Below are 14,388 nucleotides of genomic sequence, written 5' to 3' on the forward strand. Positions count from 1 at the left end.
AAAATTGGTAACAGGACTAACCAGGCGGCATTGCTTTGTTCAGTGGAGGACAACTGTAATGAGAGGCAGACGCAGTTAGTAGGCCCAAATAATAAAGTGGGCGAAATAAAGTTCAAAATTGGTAACAGGAGTAAACAGGCGGCACTGCTTTGTTCAGTGGAGGACAACACCAAGGAGCGGCAGACACCGTCAGTAGGCCCAACTGCATTAGTATCCCAAATGCAGTTTCATATTAAAAATATAGGCCGAAAGCCTGAAGATTGAAGCTCAGAAAAAAAACAAAACAGGAGAACACCAAGGAGCGGCAGACACCGTTAGTAGTGCCCAACCAAACTAGTAGGCCAAATGCAGTTTCATATTAAAAATATAGGCCGAAAGCCTGAAGATTGAAGCTCAGCTTTGTTAAGTGGAGGACAACACCAAGGAGCGGCAGACACCGTTAGTAGGCACAACCAAACTAGTATCCCAAATGCAGTTTCATATTAAAAATATAGGCCGAAAGCCTGAGGATTGAAGCTCAGGAAAAAAAAACAGGAGAACACCAAGGAGCAGCAGACACCGTTAGCAGGCCCCAACCAAACTAGTAGGCCAAAGGCAGTTTAATATCTGATATAGGCCGAAAGCCTGAGGATTGAAGCTCAGCTTTGTTCAGTGGAGGACAACACCAAGGAGCGGCAGACACAGTTAGTAGGGCCCAACCAAACTAGTAGGCCAAATGCAGTTTAATATCTGATAATATAGGCCGAAAGCCTGAAAATTGAAGCTCAGCTTTGTTCAGTGGAGGACAACACCAAGGAGCGGCAGACACCGTTAGTAGGCCCCAACCAAACTAGTAGGCCAAAGGCAGTTTAATATCTGATATAGGCCGAAAGCCTGAAGATTGAAGCTCAGCTTTGTTCAGTGGAGGACAACACCGAGGAGCGGCAGACACCGTTAGTAGGCCCAACCAAACTAGTATCCCAAATGCAGTTTCAAATTAAAAATATAGGCCGAAAGCCTGAAGATTGAAGCTCAGAAAAAAAAACAAAACAGGACAACACCAAGGAGCGGCAGACACCGTTAGTAGGCACAACCAAACTAGTATCCCAAATGCAGTTTTTATATTAAAGATATAGGCCGAAAGCCTGAGGATTGAAGCTCAGGAAAAAAAACAGGGAGAACACCAAGGAGCGGCAGACACTGTTAGCAGGCCCCAACCAAATTAGTAGGCCAAAGGCAGTTTAATATCTGATATAGGCCAAAAGCCTGAAGATTGAAGCTCAGCTTTGTTCAGTGGAGGACAACACCAAGGAGCGGCAGACACCGTAGGCCCAACCAAACTAGTATCCCAAATGCAGTTTCATATTAAAAATATAGACCGAAAGCCTGAAGATTGAAGCTCAGAAAAAAAATACAGGAGAACACCAAGGAGCGGCAGACACCGTTAGTAGGCCCAACCAAACTAGTAGCTCCAATGCAGTTTTCAAATTCCTATAGGCTGAAAAACTGACAATTGAAGCTCAGCTTTTTTCAGAGGAGGACAGCTGTATTGAGTGGCACAGACAGACACAGGTAGTAGGCCTTCAACAAAAAAGTTGGCTCAATGCAGTTTAAAAAAGGTTACAGGGGTACACAGGCAGCATTGGTGTGGTCAGCGGAGGACAATTGGAAGGAGTGGTGCAGACTTACTAGGCCTAAAATAAAAAAGTAGGCTCTATGCAGGTTTAAATAGGTTACAGGTGTACACAGGCAGCATTGGTGTGGTCAGCAGAGGACGATTGAAAGGAGGGACCGCAGACAGACTTACTAGACCTAAAATAAAAAAGTAGGCTCTATGCAGGTTTAAATAGGTTACAGGGGTACACAGGCAGCATTGGTGTGGTCAGCGGAGGACGATTGCACCGAAGGGCAGGCACAGTTAGTAGGGCCAAAAAAGTAATAGGCAAAATGCAGTTAAAAATAGGTTACAGGAGTACGCAGGCGGCCTAGCTTTGTTCAGTGGAGGACAACTGTAAGGAGTGTCTGACACAGTTATTAGGCCAAAATAATAAAGTGAGGTTAATGTCTGGCAAAAAAAAAAATTTCACAAATAAACAGATTGCATAACTAGGTACAGGGGTTGGCTCCTCTGCTGACTTGCAGACAGTGGTAGTTGGCGCAAAGTATTAACTGGTGTAAATGTAGGACAGGGCCCCTGAATATTTTTACTAGCAACAATCATGTCAACAAATTGGTATTGGCAGTGCCATTGAAGGATTTAACAGCACAGACTAAACAGTGGTGGAGCAGTGAGAGTTAATTTTGCAAGTGGTAGAGCACTGTTTGAGCTGGGGGGAACACTCTCTCATGGGCGGCGGTACTGGCCCAGGGCCCCTCATGTTACGACGGTGTGTCTGACGTTGGGTGTGCACCACCACCGCCAGAGACACTTCATTGTACTATGAGGGACCCTGTACCAGTGCCGTCAGCCAAAAGTGGGCACACCCACCTGTTCAGGCAAACGGCACTCGCACGGGTGTTTACGCCAAGTGGTGACCACAGCTCCATGGGGGGAGTCAGCCCATTTAGGGAGGTGTAAAAATGGCCTATGGTGGACATACAGCAGCTGCAAATCCAGAAATTGGAGAAGTCAGTAAGACGAGTCCAAAAGCAAGACCTTTTTACAGGAAAGCTAGGTGTCAGCAGGGAAAGGTGTGGCAAAATAATTAGAAATCCATGATTGGTTAATTTTAATGAAGGTTAGATCATCAACATTTTGGGTAGCCAGACGAGTCCTTTTTTCGGTCAGTATTGAACCAGCAGCACTGAAGACTCTATCTGATAGCACAATAGCAGCTGGGCAAGCAAGCTCCTGTAATGCATATTCTGCCAATTCTGGCCAGGTGTCTATTTTGGATGCCCAGTATTCAAATGGGAATGGCGTGTGAGGGAGAACATCGATACGGGAGGAAAAATAGTTAGTAACCATACTGGACAAATGTTGTCTCCAGTCACTTTGAATTGATGCTGCAGTACCTGTCGTGTCTGCGGTCATTGCGAAATCACTCCACAACCTGGTCATAAAACCCCTGTCCAATGCCACTTCTGATTTGTGCACCTCTAACACCTCTGCCATGTTGCCCCCTGCAGCTCGTGTGAGAAACATCACCACCGCTGTGTGCTGGGAATGCCTGAACCAAACGGTCTACAAGAGTTGCTTGTTTGGTAGCCAATATTTGCTCAAGGTTCTCATGTGGCATGATATTTTGCAATTTCCCTTTATAGCGTGGATCCAGGAGGCAGGCCAACCGGTAATCGTCATCGGTCATCATTTTGATAATGCTGGGGTCCCTTTTTAGGATGCGCAAGGCATAATCCGCCATGTGGGCCAATGTTCCAGGTGTCAAATCACTGCTTGTGCTGGGTTGAGGAGCACTTTCTGGCAAATCAACATCACTTGTCTCCCTCAAAAACCCTGTACCTGAGCTTGCAACGCCACCAGTTTCTATTGCCCCCTGAGAAGCTTCCTCCTCCCATAAATATTCATCCCCATCATCCTCCTCGTCCTCCTCTTCGTCCGCCACCTCGTCCAGGAGACTTCCCGGACCAGACAATGGCTAACTGTCATCAAGGCTTTCCTCGTCCTCGGCTGCAGATGCCTGCTCCTTTATGTGCGTCAAACTTCGCATCAGCAGATGCATTAGGGGGATGCTCATGCTTATGATGGCGTCGTCTGCACTAACCAGGCGTGTGCATTCCTCAAAACACTGAATGACTTGACACAGGTCTTGCAACTTCGACCACTGCACACCTGACAACTCCATGTCTGCCTTCCAACTGCCTGCCCGTGTATGTGTATCCTCCCACAAATACATAACAGCACACCTGTGTTCGCACAGTCTCTGAAGCATGTGCAGTGTGGAGTTCCACCTTGTTGCAACGTCGATTATTAGGCGGCGCTGGGGAAGCTTCAATGATCGCTGATGGTTCTGCATACGGCTGGAGAGTACGGGTGAACGGCGGATGTGCGAGCAAAGTCTTCGCACCTTCAGGAGCAGGGCAGGTAACCCCGGATAACTTTTCAGGAACCACTGCACCACCAGGTTCAAGGTTTGAGCCAGGCAACGAATGTGTTTTAGTTGTGAAAGGGCTATGGCAGCCATAAAATTCCTTCCGTTATCACTGACTACCTTGCCTGCCTCAAGATGTACACTGCCCAGCCATGACTGAGTTTCTTGCTGCAAGAATTCGGACAGAACTTCTGCAGTGTGTCTGTTGTCGCCCAAACACTTCATTTCCAACACAGCCTGCTGACGCTTACCACTAGCTGTTCCATAATGGGACACCTCGTGTGCAACATGGCAGCTGCGGATGAAGTGGTCGTGCGACTGCAGTCTGTGGATGAGCTATCGCTTCTGCTGGACGACGAGGAAGAGTAGGAGGGGTAGCGAACGCCTACAGCCAACTGTTTCCTAGACCGTGGGCTAGGCAGAACTGTCCCACTATGGCTGTCCCCTGTGGACCCTGCATCCACCACATTAACCCAGTGTGCCGTGATGGACACGTAATGTCCCTGGCCATGCCTACTGGTCAATGCATCTGTTGTGAGGTGCACCTTTCTACTGACAGATTGCCTGAGTGCATGGACAATGCGGTCTTTCACATGCTCGTGGAGGGCTGGGATGGCTCGCAAAGAAGTGTCGACTGGGTAGGTCATAGCGTGGTACTGCGTAGGCCATCGGGGCTTTGAAAGCTTCGCTTTCAACCAACTGGTAGGGCATCATCTCTAATGAGATTAGTCTAGCAATGTGGGCGTTCAAACCCTGTGTACGCGGATGAGAGGATGAGTACTTCCTTTTCCTAGCGAGAGTCTCTTGTAGGGTGAGCTGGACTGGAGTGCTGCATATAGTGGAACTAGCAGGGGTGGACATGGCAGACTGAGAGAGGGTTGGTGATGGTATTCTTGCTGTTGGCCTACATACAGTGTTTCCTACCAAGAAGCTGGTGATTCCCTGACTGGTTCGGCCTTGCGACGATAACTCCACATTTGCTGTAGGTAGTGTCGTAACCGGTGGGCTTACAGTGAGGGAAGGAATGTAGCGTTTCTGACTAGCTTCATTGTGAGCGGTAACAACGTTACGGGACTTTTGGTAGTTAGTCCAGGCTTGCAAGTGCATGGTGGTTAAATGTCTATGCATGCAACTTGTATTTAAATTTTTGACATTCTGACCTCTGCTAAAGGTCCTTGAGCATTTCTTACAGATCTCTTTGCACTGATAATTCGGATCTTGGTTAAAAAATTGCCAGACTGCACTCTTCCTACTATCGAATACCTTTTCAGGCATTGCACACTGTGCTACTTTAACCGGATGGCCACGCTGTCCTACAACTGTTTTTGGTTTGGACACACGTTTTTGGCCACATACGGGCCTGGCAGATGGAACCTGTTGCGATGTTGATGCCTGCTGCAGCTCCTCCTCCTCCGCTTCAGAGCTACTGCCAGCAGCACCCTGTTCCCCCAATGGCTGCCAATCGGGGTCAACAACTGGGTCATCTATCACCTCCTCTTCTATGTCCTGTGCACTTTCCTCTGTGTCACCATGTAAGCCGGTGCTATAGCGTTCGGGACGGGGCACCATAGTCTCATCAGGGTCAGATTCTGGCTCAGTACACTGCGAGGGCAATGTTGTGATCTGAGTCAATGGAACAGCATAATAATCTAGCTGTGGCTGTGCATCTGTGCACTCCATGTCCGATTCATCTTGTAATGGGCTGTGAACTATTTCCCTTTCTAACCCAGTCACGGTATGTGTAAAGAGCTCCATGGAGTTAACTGTAGCGTCACCTGCCGCATCCTTCACTTTTGCTTTGGGTGAAGGACACAAGGAAGCGACTTGTTCCTGACTGGGGGCATCCACTGACGACGCGCTGCTATTTTGCACTTTCTGAAGAGGAGGCGAAAGAGCTAGAGGCAGAGTCAGCAAGGAAAGCCAAAACTTTTTCCTGCTGCTTCGGCTTTAAAAGCGGTTTTCCTACTCCCAAAAAAGGGAGCGTTCGAGGCCTTGTGTAGCCAGACGATGACGCTGGCTCAACAACTCGAGACTTTGGTGCTATATTGCTTTTCCCATGACCACCTGATGCTCCACGACCACCACCACTACCATCATTACCAGCTGGCAATGACCGCCTACGGCCACGACCTCTTCCACCAGATTTCCTCATTCTTGGAAAAATGTAACCAAACTAACAACCGTTATATGGTACTGTAAAACCAGGTAGACGGTGTACGTAAACTTGTTGTGAATTTAAATTTCCCTTTATAGGTGTGGGAGACTGCTGGGAAAATCAGGCCCACTGTATTACACTACACAGTTTCAGTGTCAGAAAGTGGCTGACAAATATGCCACAAACAGGACTGACGCAGATGCACTCAGTGCCAATATAAAACTCCCTTTTTATGTGTGGGAGAATGCAGAAAAAATCAGGCCCACTGTATTACACTACACAGTTTCAGTGTCAGAAAGTGGCTGACAGATATGCCACAAACAGGACTGATGCAGATGCACTCAGGGGCAATATAAAACTCCCTTTTTATGTGTGGGAGAATGCGGAAAAAATCAGACCCACTGTATTACACTACACAGTTTCAGTGTCAGAAAGTGGCTGACAGATATGCCACAAACAGGACTGACGCAGATGCACTCAGTGGCAATATAAAACTCCTTTTTTATGTGTGGGAGAATGCAGAAAAAAATCAGGCCCACTGTATTACACTACACAGTTTCAGTGTCAAAAAGTGGCTGACAGATATGCCACAAACAGGACTGACGCAGATGCACTCAGGGGCAATATAAAACTCCCTTTTTATGTGTGGGAGAATGCGGAAAAAATCAGGCCCACTGTATTACACTACACAGCTTCAGTGGCAGACAGCGGCTAGCAGATATATAAAAAAATAAAAAGGGACTGTGCTACAATTACAATCTCCCTACAATGATCTCAGGACAAGTATGGCAGCCAGCAGTAAGGCCATGTGCACACGTTCAGTATTTTTCGCGTTTTTTTCGTGTTTTTTCGCTATTAAAACGTGATAAAAATGCGAAAAAAATGCTTACAAATGCCTCCCATTATTTTAAGTGTATTCCGCATTTCTTGTGCAAATGTTGCATTTTTTTCCGCGAAAAAATCGCATCGCCAAAAAAAAAGCAACATGTTCATTAAATTTGCGGAATTGCGGGGATTCCGCACACCTAGGAATGCATTGATCTGCTTACTTTCCGCATGTGGCTGTGCCCACCATGCGGGAAGTGAGCAGATCATGTGCGGTTGGTACCCAGGGTGGAGGAGAGGAGACTCTCCTCCACGGACTGGGCACCGTATAATTGGTAAAAAAAAAAGAATTAAAATAAAAAATAGTCATATACTCACCTTCGATGGCCCCCGGAGTCTTCCCGCCTCTCAAGTGCACGCTGCAGCTTCCGTTCCTATAGATGGTGTGGTAAAGGACCTGCGATGACGTCGCGGTCACGTGACCGCAACGTCATCGAAGGTCCTGCACCACACCATCTATTGGAACAGACGCTGCTGAGGAGATCGGCTGTCTGCAGAGGGTGAGTATAACCATTTTTTTTTTTTTTTTATTATTTTTAACATGATATCTTTTTACTATTGATGCTGCATAAGCAGCATCTATAGTAAAAAGTTGGTCACACTTGTCAAACAGTATGTTTGACAAGTGTGACCAAACTGTCAGTCAGTTTTCAAAGCGATGCTACAGATCGCTTGGAAAACTTTAGCATTCTGCAAGCTAATTTCGCTTGCAAAATGCTAAAAAAAACGGGAAAAAAACGCAAAAAAAAAAACGCGGATTTCTTGCAGAAAATTTCCGGTTTTCTTCAGAAAATTTCTGCAAGAAATCCTGATGTGTGCACATACCCTAAAAAGGACTGCTGCACACAAAAGTGTGGACAAACAAAGAAACAATAGAACTGTGCAGAAAGGAGCAACAGGACTTTTGCTTTTAAAAAAGCAGTTGGTTTGCACAGCGGCATACAAACACCAATGCAGCTATCAGGGAGCCTTATAAGCTACAGAGCTGATGCACAGAAATCTAGCCTCCACTGTCCCTGCAAAGAAAAGGTGGTGTTGGACAGTGGAAATCGCTACAGCACAAGCGGTTTGGGGGTTTATATTTCCTCCCTAACAATATCCCTGCTTCTGACGAAGCTGCAGCAACCTCTCCCTATGCTGAGATCGGCAGAAGTAAGATGGCGGTCGGCGTGCATGCCCCTTTATAGCCCCTGTGACGCCGCAGAAAGCAAGCCAATCACTGTAATGCCCTTCTCTAAGATGGTGGGGACTGAGACCTATGTCATCGCGCTGCCCACACTCTGCGTCCACCTTCATTGGCTGAGAAATGGCGCTGAACGCGTCATATGAAACGCGACTTTGGCGCGAAGATCGCTGACCACGTGGCCGATCCCACACTGTGATCGGCTCGGGTTTCACGAAACCCGACTTTGCCGAAAGTCGGCGACTTATGAAATTGACCAATCCGTTTCGCTCAACCCTAGAGGCTTCTAGTGTACTTATTAAGGACATTGTACATCAAAAAAAGCAAAGGAAGCTTTATGCCAATAAAAACAATTATATTTTATTAATCACAAAAAGATAAAAACCTAACAAAAACTAATAACCAATATCAATCAGTGGAGATACATATGACAGAATATACTGTCTGCATAAGGAAATACACCACAAAATCCTATGGGTAATCAAGTGATCCAAGAATGCCTTAACAAGAAGGTAAAAAGTAGCAATGTAGCTATAAGTCACCTACATGGTGGTAAATGACATAACCTACAGAGCCCAATCTTGTAAATATCTTGTAAATTAGAAGCAAATACATACAATGCATGCAAAAGAGCTAATAACGTGTGCACGTAATTAGTGCATACTCCAAATGTACATATGGTATAAAGCTACAGTGTTATGAGACAAGGAAGGGGCTGAGACAACTAAGTGTTAATGTGCCGAGTGCACCCTAATATGGCATTTAAAGTCCTAGCAGCAATATATATGGGCCATAGCCCAAAGGAAAGAAGGTCCACACAATAATATAATATATGGCAAAAAGTGCCTATAGTGCATAATGAGAACCATATAGTCCTAAGGAAAATAATCCACACAATGTGCAGCACAGAAAAGGTGCATATAGTGCATAGTAAAAGGCATAAAGGAAGGTATGGGTGTATTACCTCGGAATGCAGCGCAGTAAAGGGTCCCCGACGCGCGTTTTGCGTAATGCTTCGTCCAGGGGGATAGTTTATTAAGGACATTGTTGGCAAGATATTCAGAGCTTTCGATTTCCAAAGATTAACTTTAAAATTTGATAGGATGGTAAAAAATCTAAACTTAAACATTAGATTGGGAAAGGAGTTTACAATCTATGTTAAAAAAAAATGTCACCTTCATATGTAGCTAATTTAGTGTTTGTATATGTTATTTGATCAATTATATCAAAGGAAATGTTTAAGAATGATTATAAAAATCAGGGGTGAGAAGAGACCACCGTGATGTGTCCCATTTTGAATAGGGAAATGTTTTTGAGAGGACACCGTTCACCAAGACATGAGCTTCGAGGGGTAATATATAGATAGCTAATCAATTTCAACAATTTTAAGACATAAAGCTTTAAAATATTACTCCATAATAATACAACTTACCAGATTAAAAGCTATCTCCATATTACCTGAAGGAAGCATCATGGGGGTAGGCTTTAATTTGGATTTATGGATCAAATTCAAAGCCTTAATGTGCCTCACTACTTACCGTGAACCCTGCTTGGTCAGATAGGATAGATATGATGTTCTAATCCTGTACAATTCCTTTAAATGTGCAATTTTCTCCTTGAAGGGTCACTGCATTTGTAGTCAAGGCTTACAATGGGGCGAAGAAGTTCATTCCAATTGATGAGAAAGACATTCAAGATTCCGTGGATTGGCTGCAGAGGAAACAACTGCCTTATGGCTGCTTTGAAGTCATAGGAAATTACTTTAACAATTACCTAGAGGTAAATATTGATTATAATTATAAGTATTAACACACAAAGGTTCACAATTCATATACATACCCACAATGTACACATGTTTTAGACAATGTTTTGAAAAAGTGCTGCAAAGTAAGAATGCTTAAAAAAAAAAAAAAAAGTGTTAATAGTTTATTTTTTTATCCATGAACAAAAATCATCAAAAATGCAAAGTGAATGGAGACACAAAAAAATCTAAATCAAATCAATATTTGGTGTACCACCTTCTTCTTTCACAACAGCATTCATTATTCTAGGTATACTTGTATTTGCGCACAGTTTTTGAAAGAAGTCGCCAGGGAAATTGTTCCAAAAATCTTGCAGAACAAACCAGATCTGGGATGTAGGCTGGCACAAATCCTTCCATATTTTCATGGAATCCCAGAGTTGATGATATTGTGGTCATGGCTTGATGTGGGCCATTACTTTTTGTTCTTTATGCAGAAGATCGTTCTTAATGACATTGACTGTATATTTGGGGTCTTTGACCTGCTGCAGAACAAAGTTGCAGCCAATCAGATGCCTCCTTCATGGTAGTGCATTAGAGTCCCAAAAAGTTGGGAGACTGTGTAAAATGTAAAGAAAGCAAGAATGCAATGATTTTAAAATATCTTATAGCCATATTTTATTCACACCAGAACATATCAGAAGGTGAACATTAGATATTTTTTTCCTTTTCATTTGTTCACCTAAAACTACATCAGATTTTTACTCGATTCCTATAATTTAAAATAGAGAACCAAATAAAACAAATGAGTAAAAAATATTAGATTTTGCCATTTTTAACTGACGAAAGCGATGCACTATCACCTGTGTTAGTGACAAATGTATGTGAACCTTTTCGATGGATTAGCAGATAATTTGAAGGTGAAATGTAGTCTTGTCTTTTCAATCAATGGGGTGACAATAAGGTGTGAGTGGGCATTCTGTTTTATTTAGCGAACAAGAATCAAAGTTTGATTTCACAACATATCTTTTGTGGAATTAAGTCATGGCACAAACAAATTACATATCTGAGGACCTCAAAAGAGGAGTTATTGATGCTTATTAGGCTGGAAAAGGTTAAAAAAACTACAGTACCTATAAAGAGGTTTTACCTCCACCAGTCCACAATAAATCAGAATTAAATTGAAGATAGGTAATTCAATTAAAGATCATTACCACCTTACCTAGGAGTGCCCCACCATGAAAGACCACTCCAAGAGAATGGCGTATAATAGTCGGTAAGGTCACAGAGGAACCCAAGGTTACCTGTAAGCAACTAAAGTCTTCTCTTTCATTAGCTACTATAAGTGTTAATTTGACCACAATCAGGAGGACACTGAACAACGATAGTTTACACAACAGGACTGCATGGAGAAAGCCTCTACTCTCCATAACGAACATTGTTGCCCATATACCAGAAGCCTTTTTGAACAATTTTTTGTGGATGGATGAAACTGATATAGAGCATTCTGTTTTTAATGAGAAACATCATGTTTGGCAGAAAGGGAAAATACTGTACTACTGCTTTCCGCTCTGACTGTCTGCCGGCCGGAAAGTGAGAGCAGATCACAGCGGTGACGTCGCCGCTGCGCTCTGCTCTCACTGTACGGCCGGATCTCAGTCAGAGCAGGAAGCAGACGGCAAGGGACCTGACGGACATCAGATGGTGAGTATGTACTGTTTGTTTTTTTTTACTTTTACGCTGGTAACCACGGTAAACATCGGGTTACTAAGCGCGGCCCTGCGCTTAGTAACCTGATGTTTACCCTGGTTACCCGGGGACTTCGGCATCGCTCCAGCGCCGTGATTGCAACGTGTGACCGCAGTCTACGACGCTGGAGCGATAATCATACGACGCTGCGACGTCACGAATCGTGCCGTCGTAGCGATGTAAATGGTACTGTGTGACGGTACCCTTAGAGTCCAGCTTCTTAGTACTTTAGCAAAGGCACACAATCCTGGAGGTCTGTACACTTCCACACAGAAACATGTGTGACAAACAGGTCCCATTTTACAATATGAACCACACTCAAAGGTGTAGATATGGTAAGCAGCCACCCTACCCTAACTCTTCACTACTCACATTAAACCCGGCCCTGTCGTGACCTATTAACCCCTCTTTCTACTATGTGTACTAGAGCATTACTCCAGGTTTACATCACAGAGAACAACGACCTCTGTCATACATACTGTATCTCCCATCCACTATGTGTCCGTCAGCTACCTTACAACACACACACATTCGCACACAGATTGTTTTAGAGTTGTCTGATCTCCCAAATAAAATTGCAAAGTATCTCAAACATTTGCCCTAATTTACGTGAATAACTCTGTTCATGATGTCTCTAAAAAATCTTCACAACTGGCTGAGTTCTATCTCCTGCAGCAAGGCGCACACCTCCATAAACTATCGGACAATCCTTATTCTTCTTCCACTTAACGTTTTCCTGTTTAGACAGCAAAGTGTGCTCCAGAAAATCTACTCTTCTCCTTTCCAACAACATGTAGTGATTTTTTTCCACCCCTTGCAGCTTGCTTTTGTTGGATTCTGCATGCAATCAAGGAATTTCAGTGAGTGCTGTAGAGTCAGACAAATGTGCACTACACACTAACATATTCCATCCATGGCACACAACACACCAGTGTAGTAGATGGGTGATAAATGCATCATGATGATGGTCAGTCAAGTGCAAGGATGAATAATGGGCTTGAATCAAGCCATGCCCCCGAAACTGTGATGCAGCATACCAAACGAGAGGGGGAGCGATGAAAAGCAGATTCTCTTAGGTAATGTGACGTAACCAGCAGATCCTAGAACTACCTAGAGATCTTCATGATGTACAATAACAAATTATACTGTGGTACCATGTTAACCAGAAAAATCAATGTGAATACTTTTCTGCCAAATGATGACAAAAGTATTCTCTGAGTGGTACCTTTATTGGCTAACCAGAAAATAATATATGTTTGCAAGCTTTCAGAGCACAGAGACTCCTTCTTCAGGCGGGATTCTAGAGATCTTCAAAAACTCTGGCTTGGGCTATGTTCATACATTGTGTTTTTGCTTTTTTTTTGCAGCATTTTTTGTGCAAATTAAAAGCTGCATTTTACAGTAACACCAAAAGCTATGAGATTTCAAAAATCTCAAGCACGTTTGTTTTTTTTTCCCTGACTGAATTGGAAAACTGCAGTATTTTTTTTTTTTTTAAATTCTGCAGTAAAACAATTCTTTCAACATTCTTCAAACATAGAAAGTAAAAGGAAACTGCAAAAATGCTTAGTTTAGATTCTGTAATGTTTTGTAGCATTTTTGCAGAATTTTCTTTACAAATATAACTAAAACTATTTTTTTTAAATATTAAACAAATGATGTAGGCAAAATGACTCAAGAAATCTACACCAAAAAAAAACAATGTTAAAACGCTGAAAAATGGGTATTTTGAATGTAGCATTTTTACTACAGTGAACATAGCCTTACAATGGGTTCACTATCTCCCTAGGTTGTGTAATTTAAGAAAATGTTTGGACTCACTGGAGTCCCCACTTACATGTAGTCCTGACAAATCCTAAAGATAAAACTAAGTTTTCCAAACTTTTTTTTTAACTATAGGAAGATGGCGAGATTGCGTGCACGGCACACGTCACTATCGCTCTTCTTGAACATCACAGCGTTTATAATGTGAGTAATTTTATGCTCATTTGCAAAACTATTAGGTTATAAAAAATATTGGAGTTTTAAGGAGTTACAAATCTTTCATTTCTAAAAAAAAGTCTTAAAAAGTTATTGCCACTGTGTATATATATATATATATATTTGGCATATCCACAGGAACCCGACCTTCCATCTCCAGAATGGGGCTGTGTTACACACCGCTGACACAGGACAAGTGGCCGCTCATGCACAGTTTTTTATTGATTTCTATAGGAGTTCTGAAAATTGCCTGGAAATTGCAGAACACTTGTAGAAATGAATGGCAAGAGATGCAGTTGATTGGTCATCTCTCCTCTGTCAGAGGCACTCTGCAGTGCCAGCAGTGCGTGTTAACGTGCTTTATACTATATATCTTTGATAGGATGTCTATGAAAATTGTGCATTATTGTTTGTATCATGTTTAGGGAAGTATTGTGGAAAATGCCCTGAGCTGTCTTAGGTTGTCAGTGAACAGTGTTAAATCGATGCATACGTGGGCTCTTCTGGCATATGCCTTCACCTTATCAGGAGACAGCGAGCTGAGACAACAGGCCCTGGAGAAACTGGAGCAGAGCATTGTAAAAAAAGGTGCAAAGAAGAAATTTATGTACAAATTTACTATTAAAGACGCACTAAGATCAATGTTTTTATCCTATTAATATATTAC

General features: G+C 43.3%; 1 protein-coding gene across 1 annotated transcript in view; it reads left to right on the plus strand.

Moving 5' to 3' along the window:
* LOC143769710 (alpha-2-macroglobulin-like protein 1) overlaps positions 1–14,388 on the plus strand; it is a 321,408-nt gene that overhangs the window by 269,779 nt on the left and 37,241 nt on the right. The window contains exons 26-28 of the mRNA XM_077258496.1: positions 9,874–10,030; positions 13,641–13,709; positions 14,147–14,309. Of these exons, the coding sequence (XP_077114611.1) occupies positions 9,874–10,030; positions 13,641–13,709; positions 14,147–14,309 (389 nt within the window). The remainder of the gene's footprint in view (positions 1–9,873; positions 10,031–13,640; positions 13,710–14,146; positions 14,310–14,388) is intronic.

Source organism: Ranitomeya variabilis, chromosome 4 (assembly GCF_051348905.1).
Source record: "Ranitomeya variabilis isolate aRanVar5 chromosome 4, aRanVar5.hap1, whole genome shotgun sequence".
In the NCBI taxonomy this organism is placed as follows: domain Eukaryota; kingdom Metazoa; phylum Chordata; class Amphibia; order Anura; family Dendrobatidae; genus Ranitomeya; species Ranitomeya variabilis.